The sequence below is a fragment of the Coregonus clupeaformis genome, chromosome 18, assembly GCF_020615455.1.
Source record: "Coregonus clupeaformis isolate EN_2021a chromosome 18, ASM2061545v1, whole genome shotgun sequence".
In the NCBI taxonomy this organism is placed as follows: Eukaryota; Metazoa; Chordata; class Actinopteri; order Salmoniformes; family Salmonidae; genus Coregonus; species Coregonus clupeaformis.
The window spans coordinates 29,533,759-29,546,106 of NC_059209.1; the positions used below are offsets into that span (position 1 = coordinate 29,533,759).

The window sequence follows — 12,348 nt, forward strand, 5'->3', positions numbered from 1 at the left end:
CTATGGTCACAGCTACCTTGAGATCATTGACAAGATCCTCCCGTGTAGTTCTGGGCTGATTCCTCACCGTTCTCATGATCATTGCAAATCCACGAGGTGAGATCTTGCATGGAGCCCCAGGCAGAGGGAGATTGACAGTTATTTTGTGTTTCTTCCATTTGCGAATAATTTTTTATTTATTCTATTTTATTTCACCTTTATTTAACCAGGTAAGCCAGTTGAGAACAAGTTCTCATTTACAACTGCGACCTGGCCAAGATAAAGCAAAGAAGTGCGATAAAAACAACACAGAGTTACATATGGGGTAAACAAAACAACGTCAAAAATACAAACAGAAAATATATACAGTGGGGAAAAAAAGTATTTAGTCAGCCACCAATTGTGCAAGTTCTCCCACTTAAAAAGATGAGAGAGGCCTGTAATTTTCATCATAGGTACACGTCAACTATGACAGACAAATTGAGAAAAAAAAATCAGAAAATCACATTGTAGGATTTTTTATGAATTTATTTGCAAATTATGGTGGAAAATAAGTATTTGGTCAACTACAAACAAGCAGGATTTCTGGCTCTCACAGACCTGTAACTTCTTCTTTAAGAGGCTCCTCTGTCCTCCACTCGTTACCTGTATTAATGGCACCTGTTTGAACTTATTATCAGTATAAAAGACACCTGTCCACAACCTCAAACAGTCACACTCCAAACTCCACTATGGCCAAGACCAAAGAGCTGTCAAAGGACACCAGAAACAAAATTGTAGACCTGCACCAGGCTGGGAAGACTGAATCTGCTATAGATAAGCAGCTTGGTTTGAAGAAATCAACTGTGGGAGCAATTATTAAGAAATGGAAGACATACAAGACCACTGATAATCTCTCTCGATCTGGGGCTCCACGCAAGATCTCACCCCGTGGGGTCAAAATGATCACAAGAACGGTGAGCAAAAATCCCAGAACCACATGGGGGGACGTAGTGAATGACCTGCAGAGAGCTGGGACCAAAGTAACAAAGCCTACCATCAGTAACACACTACGCTGCCAGGGACTCAAATCCTGCAGTGCCAGACGTGTCCCCCTGCTTAAGCCAGTACATGTCCAGGCCCGTCTGAAGTTTGCTAGAGTGCATTTGGATGATCCAGAAGAGGATTGGGAGAATGTCATATGGTCAGATGAAACCAAAATAGAACTTTTTGGTAAAAACTCAACCCGTCGTGTTTGGAGGACAAAGAATGCTGAGTTGCATCCAAAGAACACCATACCTAATGTGAAGCATGGGGGTGGAAACATCATGCTTTGGGGCTGTTTTTCTGCAAAGGGACCAGGACGACTGATATGTGTAAAGGAAAGAATGAATGGGGCCATGTATAGTGAGATTTTGAGTGAAAACCTCCTTCCATCAGCAAGGTCATTGAAGATTAAACGTTGCTGGGTCTTTCAGCATGACAATGATCCCAAACACAACGCCCGGGCAACGAAGGAGTGGCTTCGTAAGAAGCATTTCAAGGTCCTTGAGTGGCCTAGCCAGTCTCCAGATCTCAACCCCATAGAAAATCTTTGGAGGGAGTTGAAAATCTGTGTTGCCCAGCGACAGCCCCAAAACATCACTGCTCTAGAGGAGATCTGCATGGAGGAATGGGCCAAAATACCAGCAACAGTGTGTGAAAACCTTGTGAAGACTTACAGAAAACGTTTGACCTGTGTCATTGCCAACAACATCATCCGACCCAATCCTCTTCTGGATCATCCAAATGCACTCTAGCAAACTTCAGACGGGCCTGGACATGTACTGGCTTAAACAGGGGGACACGTCTGGCACTGCAGGATTTGAGTCCCTGGCAGCGTAGTGTGTTACTGATGGTAGGCTTTGTTACTTTGGTCCCAGCTCTCTGCAGGTCATTCACTAGGTCCCCCCGTGTGGTTCTGGGATTTTTGCTCACCGTTCTTGTGATCATTTTGACCCCACGGGGTGAGATCTTGCGTGGAGCCCCAGATCGAGAGAGATTATCAGTGGTCTTGTATGTCTTCCATTTCTTAATAATTGCTCCCACAGTTGATTTCTTCAAACCAAGCTGCTTACCTATTGCAGATTCAGTCTTCCCAGCCGGGTGAAGGTCTACAATTTTGTTTCTGGTGTCCTTTGACAGCTCTTTGGTCTTGGCCATAGTGGAGTTTGGAGTGTGACTGTTTGAGGTTGTGGACAGGTGTCTTTTATACTGATAACAAGTTCAAACAGGTGCCATTAATACAGGTAACGAGTGGAGGACAGAGGAGCCTCTTAAAGAAGAAGTTGAGTGGCGCAGTGGTCTAAGGCACTGCTTCGCAGTGCTAACTGTGCCACTAGAGATCCTGGTTCGAATCCAGGCTCTGTCGCAGCCGGCCGCGACCGGGAGACTCATGGGCGGCGCACAATTGGCCCAGCGTCGTCCAGGGTAGGGGAGGGAATGGCCGGCAGGGATGTAGCTCAGTTGATAGAGCATGGCGTTTGCAACGCCAGGGTTGTGGGTTCGATTCCCACGGGGGGCCAGTATAAATAAATAAAAAATGTATTCACTAACTGTAAGTCGCTCTAGATAAGAGCGTCTGCTAAATGACTAAAATGTAAATGTAAGTTACAGGTCTGTGAGAGCCAGAAATCTTGCTTGTTTGTAGGTGACCAAATACTTATTTTCCACCATAATTTGCAAATAAATTCATAAAAAATCCTACAATGTGATTTTCTGGATTTTGTTTCCTCATTTTGTCTGTCATAGTTGACGTGTAACTATGATGAAAATTACAGGCCTCTCTCATCTTTTTAAGTGGGAGAACTTGCACAATTGGTGGCTGACTAAATACTTTTTTCCCCCACTGTATACAGTGTGTGCGAATATAGTAAGTTATGGAGGTAAGGCAATAAATAGGCCATAGTGCAAAATAGTTACAATTACGTATTAACACTGGAATGATACATGTGCAAAAGATGATGTGCAAATAGAGATACTGGGGTGCAAATTAGCAAAATAAATACCAATATGGGGATGAGGTAGTTGGGTGGGATAATTTCAGAATGGCTGTGTACAGGTGCAGTGATTGGTAAGCTGCTCTGACAACTGACGCTTAAAGTTAGTGAGGTGCGAATAATCGCACCAACTGTTGTTACCTTCTCACCAAGCTGCTTGGCGATGGTCTTGTAGCCCATTCCAGCCTTGTGTAGGTCTACAATCTTGTCCCTGACATCCTTGGAGAGCTCTTTGGTCTTGGCCATGGTGGAGAGTTTGGAATCTAATTGATTGATTGCTTCTGTGGACAGGTGTCTTTTATACAGGTAACAAACTGAGATTAGGAGCACTCCCTTTAAGAGTGTGCTCCTAATCTCAGCTCGTTCCCTGTAAAAAGACACCTGGGATACCAGAAATCTTTCTGATTGAGAGGGGGTCAAATACTTATTTCCCTCATTAAAATGCAAATCAACTTATAACATTTTTGACATGCGTTTTTCTGGATTTTGTTGTTGTTATTCTGTCTCTCACTGTTCAAATTAACCTACCATTAAAATTATAGACTGATCATTTATTTGTCAGTGGGCAAATGTACAAAATCAGCAGGGGATCAAATACTTTTTTCCCTCACTGTAGCTCAGGCAGTAGGAAGCCCTCTCATCCATTTACAGTGGCTTGCGAAAGTATTCACCCCCCTTGGCATTTTTCCTATTTTGTTGCCTTACAACCTGGAATTAAAATATATATATATTTTTTTGTATCATTTGATTTACACAACATGCCTACCACTTTGAAGATGTAAAATATTTTTTGGGGTAAAACAAACAAGAAATATGACCAAAAAAAAGAACATTTGAGCGTGCATAACTATTCACCCCCCAAAAGTCAATACTTTGTAGAGCCACCTTTTGCAGCAATTACAACTGCAAGTATCTTGGGGTATGTCTCTATAAGCTTGGCACATCTAGCCACTGGGATGTTTGACCATTCATCAAGTCAAAACTGCTCCAGCTCCTTCAAGTTGGATGGGTTCCGCTGGTGTACAGCAATCTTTAAGTCAAACATTTACATGATTTAGCAGACGCTCTTATCCAGAGCGACTTACAAATTGGTGCATTCACCTTATGATAGCCAGTGGGACAACCACTTTACAATATATAATTTATTATTATTATTATTTTTTTTAATTGGGGGGTAGGGGGGAGGGTAAAATGATTACTTTTATCCTATCCCAGGTATTCCTTAAAGAGGTGGGGTCTCAAGTGTCTCCGGAAGGTGGTGAGTGACTCCGCTGTCCTGGCGTCGTGAGGGAGCTTGTTCCACCATTGGGGTGCCAGAGCAGCGAACAGTTTTGACTGGGCTGAGCGGGAACTGTGCTTCCGCAGAGGTAGGGGGGCCAGCAGGCCAGAGGTGGATGAACGCAATGCCCTCGTTTGGGTGTAGGGACTGATCAGAGCCTGAAGATACGGAGGTGCCGTTCCCCTCACAGCTCCGTATGCAGATGCAGGTTTCAACTGGAAGCCAGTGGAGTGTGCGGAGGAGCGGGGTGACATGAGAGAACTTGGGAAGGTTGAACACCAGACAGGCTGCAGCGTTCTGGATGAGTTGTAGGGGTTTAATGGCACAGGCAGGGAGCCCAGCCAACAGCGAGTTGCAGTAATCCAGACGGGAGATGACAAGTGCCTGGATTAGGACCTGTGCTGCTTCCTGTGTAAGGTAGGGTCGTACTCTGCGAATGTTGTAGAGCATGAACCTACAGGATCGGGTCACCGCTTTGATGTTAGCGGAGAACGACAGGGTGTTGTCCAGGGTCACGCCAAGATTCTTTGCACTCTGGGAGGAGGACACAACGGAGTTGTCAACCATGATGGCGAGATCATGGAGCGGGCAGTCCTTCCCCGGGAGGAAGTGCAGCTCCATCTTGCCGAGGTTCAGCTTGAGGTGGTGATCCGTCATCCACACTGATATGTCTGTGTGGATCATACCACAGATTCTCTAATTGGATTGAGGTCTGGGCTTTGGATGTTTCAAACTTAAACTACTCAAGTGTTGCTTTAGCAGTATGCTTAGGGTCATTGTCCTGCTGGAAGGTGAACCTCCGATCCAGTCTCAAATCTCTGGAAGACTGAAACAGGTTTCACTCAGGACTTTCCCTGTGTTTAGTACCATCCATCATTCCTTCAATTCTGACCAGTTTCCACCACCATGCTTCACTGTGGGGATGGTGTTCTCGGCGGTGATGAGAGGTGTTGGGTTTGCACCAGACATAGCGTTTTGCTTGATGGCGAAAAAGCGCAATTTCTCATCTGACCAGAGTACCTTCTTCCATATGTTTGAGGAGTCTCCCACATGCCTTTTGGCGAACCCCAAACGTGTTTGCTTATTTTATTCTCTAAGCAATGGCTTTTTCTGGCCACTCTTCCCTAAAGCCCAGCTCTGTGGAGTGTATGGCTTAAAGTGGTCCTATGGACAGATACTCCAATCTCTGCTGTGGAGCTTTGCAGCTCCTTCAGGGTTATCTTTGGTCTCTTTGTTGCCTCTCTGATTAATGCCCTCCTTGCCTGTTCCGTGAGTTTTGGTGGGCGGCCCTCTCTTGGCAGGTTTGTTGTGGTGCCATATTCTTTCCATTTTTTAATAATGGATTTAATGGTGCTCCGTGGGATGTTCAAAGTTTCTGATATTTTTTTATAACCCAACCCTGATCTGTACTTCTCTACAACTTTGTCCCTTACCTGTTTGGAGAGCTCCTTGGTCTTCATGGTGCTGCTTGCTTGGTGGTGCCCCTTGCTTAGTGGTGTTGCAGACTCTAGGGCCTTTCAGAACAGGTCTATATATACACTGAGATCAGGTGGACTTTATTTAACTAATTATGTGACTTCTGAAGGTAATTGGTTGCACCAGATCTTATTTAGGGGCTTCATAGCAAAGGGGGTGAATACATATGCACGCACCACTTTTCCATTATTTATTTTTTTGAATTTTTTTAAACAAGTTATATTTTTCATTTAACTTCACCAATGTTGACTATTTTGTGTACATCCATTACATGAAATCCAAATAAAAATCGATTTAAATTACAGGTTGTAATGCAACAAAATAGGAAAAACGCCAAGGGGGATGAATACTTTTGCAAGGCACTATATATGCAGATGATACAGTCTCATACTCACTTGGCCCCTTCCCGGATGTTGTGTTAATCACTCTACAACAAGGCTTTCTTAGTGTCCAACAAGCTTTCTCTGCCCTTAACCTTGTTCTGAACACCTCCAAAACAAAGGTCATGTGGTTTGGTAAGAAGAACCAATGCTCCTTATAGGACACATTACTGCACTGTAAACTGGTCATCTCTGTATACCCGTCGCAAGACCCACTGGTTGATGCTTATTTATAAAACTCTCTTAGGCCTCACTCCCCCCTATCTGAGATACCTACTGCTGCCCTCATCCTCCACATACAACACCTGTTCTGCCAGTCACATTCTGTTAAAGGTCCCCAAATCACACACATCCCTGGGTCGCTCCTCTTTTCAGTTCGCTGCAGCTAGCGACTGGAACGAGCTGCAAGAAACACTCAAACTGGACATTTTTATCTCCATCTCTTCATTCAAAGACTCAATCATGGACACTCTTACCGACAGTTGTGGCTGCTTCACGTGATGTATTGTTGTCTCTACCTCTGCCTTTGTGCTGTTGTCTGTGCCCAATAATGTTTGTACCATGTTTTGTGCTGCTACCATGTTGTGCTGCTGCCATGTTGGTTGCTACCATGTTGTTGTCATGTGGTGTTGCTACCATGCTGTGTTGTCATGTGTTGCTACCATGCTATGTTGTTGTCTTAGGTCTCTCTTTACATTTTAGTCATTTAGCATGTAGTGTTGTGGTGTCTCTCTTGTCGTGATGTGTGCTTTGTCCTATATTTTGATTTTTAATCCCAGCCCCCGTCCCCGCAGGAGGCCTTTTGCCTTTTGGTAAGCTGTCATTGTAAATAAGAATTTGTTCTTAACTGACTTGCCTAGTTAAATAAAGGTTAAATAAAAATTAAAATACTCCAGCACCCTCCCCCTGCAAGGATAACGACACTGAGCCCTTTTCTAAAATGTTTTATGAGATTGGAGAACACATTGGGAGGGATCTTAGACCATTCCTCCATTCAGAATATTTCCATATCTTTAAAATCCTTTGTCTGCGCTTATGGACTGCCCTCTTCAATTCAAACCACAGGTTTTTAATGGGGTTCAAGTCCAGAGACTGAGATGGCCATTGCAAAATGTTGATTTTGTGGTCAATTAACCATTGGGGTTATCGTCTTGCTGGAAGATCCACTTGCGGCCAAGTTTCAGCCTGTACACAAACTATAAAGACTAGAGGACTCACACACAATATAATAAAGTGTTTATAGTCTTGCATAGCCAGATGTTGTATTTGCATGTTGACTCTGCACCTAGATGCCGGCATGGCACACCATCCTACTACATTCATCAAATCATAAAGTTGACGACACTACCTGTATGTCCTTGTAAGTCAAATGGCTTTGCCCTTGGAGACATTCCCAGAAGATGCCAGTCTATTCTTGCCTGGTGAAACCTACAAACCTCTGCGAGTAGAGAAACTGAATGTGATCTCGCAAGATCATGATGGTCGAACAAGGCTAAGTAATCACCAGCTCTACAGTACTTCATGAGGCAGTGGAGCTTACTTGGACAGAGGGCATTACAGGTGATCTTCTGCACAGACATGCCCTCGCAGAAAGCCCCTCCGTTAAGTGGGGCCGGGTTGGTACAGGTACGGGAGCGTTTCTGGACGCCCCGACCACAGGGAACGTTACAGGGAGACCACTCTGTCCACAGCGACCAACCACCGTTCACTACAGAGAGATAGATGTGGGTGAGAGAGATATGGGGGTGAGTTAGGGAGATATGGGGGTTAGTTAGGGAGAGAGGGGAGTGAGTTAGGGAGAGAGGGGGGTTAGTTAGGGAGAGAGGGGGGTTAGTTAGGGAGAGAGGGTGATAAAGAGAGGGAAACTTTATTTAAAGGGGCAATCAGCAGTTGCTACATCCATTTTCTGACACAAATTAATGATACACTATATATACACATAAGTATGTGGACACCCCTTCAAATTAGTGGATTCAGCTATTTCAGCCACACCCGTTGCTGACAGGTGTATAAAATTGTGAAGTGGAGCAAAAACGGCTCCGCCGCGAAGTGGTAGGCAGCACAAGTTCACAGAACAGGACCGCCGAGTGCTGAAGCTCTTAGCACGTAAAAATCATCTGTCCTCGGTTGCAACACTCACTACCGAGTTCCAAACTGCCTCTGGAAGCAACTGTTCGTCGGGAGCTTCATGAAATGGGTTTCCATGGCCGAGAAGCCGCACACAAGCCTAAGATCACCATACGCAATGCCAAGCGTTGGCTGGAGTGGTGTAAAGCTCGCCGCCATTGGACTCTGGAGCAGTGGAAACGGGATCTCTGTTGTGATGAATCACGCTTCACCATCTGGCAGTCCGACAGACGGATCTGGGTTTGGCGGATGCCAGGAGAACGCTACCTGCCCGAATGCATAGTGCCAACTGTAAAGTCTGGGGAGGTTTTTCATGGTTCGGGCTAAGCACCTTTGTTCCAGTGAAGGGAAATCTTTACGCTACAGCATACAATGACATTCTAGATGATTCTGTGCTTCCAACTTTGTGCCAACAGTTTGGAGAAGGCCCTTTCCTGTTTCAGCATGACAATGCCCCCGTGCACAAAGCGAGGTCCATACAGAAATAGTTTGACGAGATCAGTGTGGAAAAACTTGACTGGCCTACACAGAGCCCTGACCTTTACCCCATCGAACACCTTTGGGATTAATTGGAAAGCCGACTGCAAGCCAGGCCTAATCGATCAACATCAGTGCCCGATCTCACTAATGCGCTTGTGGCTGAATGGAAGCAAGTCCCTGCAGCAATGTTCCAACATCTAGTGGAAAGCCTTCCCAGAAGAGTGAAGGCTGTTATAGCAGCATAGGGGGGACCAACTCCATATTAATGTCCATGATTTTGGAATGAGATGTTCGACGAGCAGGTGTCCACATACTTTTGGTCATGTAGTGTATGTACCCATTGATTCTTTTAGAATATGACTTAGAAATGTCTCATGAGCTTAGTTCAACTGTCGTACCCTATCTGAACCGAAAATATAAGCTTCTTTTACTCCAATGTTTGTAAACAAAGTAAATGTAAACAAACCCTAAATACCCTCAAAACACGGTGGTTAAAATTATAATTTTTATATCATGGATGATCAGTCCTTGCATCCATAGCTCTGTCTATGAATTTGAGAATGATTACATTTCTCCAGCCCCATCCCTCAGCTTTTTACTGAAACAGTGGTGGGGCGTACACTTTATTATTATTTCAACAGCTGATTTGCCCTTTAAGTTAATCAAATCTCCCACAGAGTTAACTATACAGACAACAGTTTAGAGGTATTAATGATTAGCAATGCTGCATGATGTTACATCACTAGATGCTTGAGCATATTATGTACAGTACATCAAATGTGGAAAATGTGCACTACTCTTACGTTAATTGCCATTTCAATTGTCAAAGCTCTTTGAATCAAGGAGAAAAAACTAAGAACAAAATTGGTAAGACTAATCCATTCAAACAGGCCATGGCACATTCACATAGTTGGGCAGTTTAAATCCAAATGAACAAGAGGTTATTTTACTGAGTAGTCAACCCCTTTGGGCTGATTTGTTTGCTCTGTCATTTGTATGTGTGGAGATGTGTATGAAAATTTTTTCCAACATTTTGTGAGCCGACACATTGCTCCAAGGCCTCTAGCAAATGCGTAATTAATAAGCAACACTCCTTTAAATGAGATTAAGACACAGTATCTTATTCCCTTTCATAAAATACACATTGATTTCAAAGGGGAGGCAGTCAATTGACTCTTTGAATAATACATTTATCTAAATAAAGGGAAACAGCTTTCTTAACAAAAACACTGAGATGGGTCTCTTAATCACTTGTGTGGGGAGCATGAAACACTCAAATTGATCTGAGAAACCATGTTAACACCACAAACTGGTTTCCCAGACACAGATTAAGCCCAGTCCAGTCCTAGACTAAAAAGCATGTTCGATGGAGTATCTTCTTAATCTAGGACTAGGCTTAATCTGTGTCCAGGAAATAAACCCTACAACAGACAAACACAGTCAGTTAGTGGCTGGGGTTGGGACCGGGGCCTTACCGAAAACAACCACAGTGGCTGTGGAACTGCGTCTTTTGGCCACGATGTTACTGGCCAGGCACGTGTAGTTTCCCGAGTCGGACAGTCGTGCCTCGTTGATGATGAGATTGTGGTCAGCTCGGGTGTCAATGTTGTCATCAGTCAGGGAGCTCACCAGCTCCTCGTTCTTCAGCCACTCCACCTGCCCACGAGAGAGAAGAGAGAGAGAAAGATAGAGAAGAGGGAGACAGAGAGAGAGTTAGCGAGAGAGCCATACAACCACACCAGATCACCCAACCACATGACCGCAGCCGTTCAGAGGACCATAACCAATTACTAGCAACACAATGAATTATGAATTACAAACTTAGTGACACTTTATTGCTCCAATGCTCCTACCATGTTATATGGAACTGCATCGCTGCTTTTGCAAATTATATTCACACTGCGGTGGAATAGGGCTGGTTGATGGATTCACAGGGTGCTTTCAAATAGCAAACACATGCCGTGTTTTCAAACTGCAAAAACGTGCGCACACACTGAGTGTACAAAACATTAGGAACACCTTCCTAATATTGAGTTGCACCCCCTTTTGCCCTCAGAACAGCCTCAATTCGTCGGGACATGGACTACAAGGTGTCAAAAGCATTCCACAGGGATGCTGGCCCATGCTTCTCACAGTTGTGTCAAGTTGGCTGGATGTCCATTGGGTGGTGGACCATTCTTGATACACACAGGTAACTGGATTCACCTGGTCAGTCTATATCATGGAAAGAGCAGGTGTTCCTAATATTTACACACAGTGTATTGCACTGAATGCACATACAGTGGGGGAAAAAAGTATTTAGTCAGCCACCAATTGTGCAAGTTCTCCCACTTAAAAAGATGAGATAGGCCTGTAATTTTCATCATAGGTACACGTCAACTATGACAGACAAAATGAGAAAAAATAATCATGAAAATCACATTGTAGGATCTTTAATGAATTTATTTGCAAATTATGGTGGAAAATAAGTATTTGGTCACCTACAAACAAGCAAGATTTCTGGCTCTCACAGACCTGTAACTTATTCTTTAAGAGGCTCCTCTGTCCTCCACTCGTTACCTGTATTAATGGCACCTGTTTGAACTTGTTATCAGTATAAAAGACACCTGTCCACAACCTCAAACAGTCACACTCCAAACTCCACTATGGCCAAGACCAAAGAGCTGTCAAAGGACACCAGAAACAAAATTGTAGACCTTCACCAGGCTGGGAAGACTGAATCTGCAATAGGTAAGCAGCTTGGTTTGAAGAAATCAACTGTGGGAGCAATTATTAAGAAATGGAAGACATACAAGACCACTGATAATCTCTCTCGATCTGGGGCTCCACGCAAGATCTCACCCCGTGGGGTCAAAATGATCACAAGAACGGTGAGCAAAAATCACAGAACCACACGTGGGGGACCTAGTGAATGACCTGCAGAGAGCTGGGACCAAAGTAACAAAGCCTACCATCAGTAACACACTACGCCGCCAGGGACTCAAATCCTGCAGTGCCAGACGTGTCCCCCTGTTTAAGCCAGTACATGTCCAGGCCCATCTGAAGTTTGCTAGAGTGCAGTTGGATGATCCAGAAGAGGATTGGGTCAGATGAAACCAAAATAGAACTTTTTGGTAAAAACTCAACTCGTCGTGTTTGGAGGACAAAGAATGCTGAGTTGCATCCAAAGAACACCATACCTACTGTGAAGCATGGGGGTGGAAACATCCTGCTTTGGGGCTGTTTTTCTGCAAAGGGACCAGGACGACTGATCCGTGTAAAGGAAAGAATGAATGGGGCCATGTATCGTGAGATTTTGAGTGAAAACCTCCTTCCATCAGCAAGGGCATTGAAGATGAAACGTGGCTGGGTCTTTAAGCATGACAATGATCCCAAACACACCGCCCGGGGCAACGAAGGAGTGGCTTCGAAGAAGCATTTCAAGGTCCTGGAGTGGCCTAGCCAGTCTCCAGATCTCAACCCCCATAGAAAATCTTTGGAGGGGAGTTGAAAGTCTGTGTTGCCCAGCGACAGCCACAAAACATCACTGCTCTAGAGGAGATCTGCATGGAGGAATGGGCCAAAATAACAGCAACATTGTGTGAAAACCTTGTGAAGACTTACAGAAAAC

The 12,348-nt window shown here is 44.4% G+C and overlaps 1 protein-coding gene across 3 annotated transcripts in view; it reads right to left on the reverse strand.

Annotated features, from left to right (window-relative positions):
• LOC121530679 (netrin receptor UNC5D-like) overlaps nucleotides 1-12,348 on the reverse strand; it is a 302,006-nt gene that overhangs the window by 61,824 nt on the left and 227,834 nt on the right. For all 3 annotated transcript variants that reach the window (XM_041835831.2, XM_041835832.2, XM_041835830.2), the window contains exons 5-6: nucleotides 10,214-10,394; nucleotides 7,672-7,839 (exon numbers count right to left, since the gene is read on the reverse strand). In XM_041835831.2, the coding sequence (XP_041691765.1) occupies nucleotides 7,672-7,839; nucleotides 10,214-10,394 (349 nt within the window). The remainder of the gene's footprint in view (nucleotides 1-7,671; nucleotides 7,840-10,213; nucleotides 10,395-12,348) is intronic.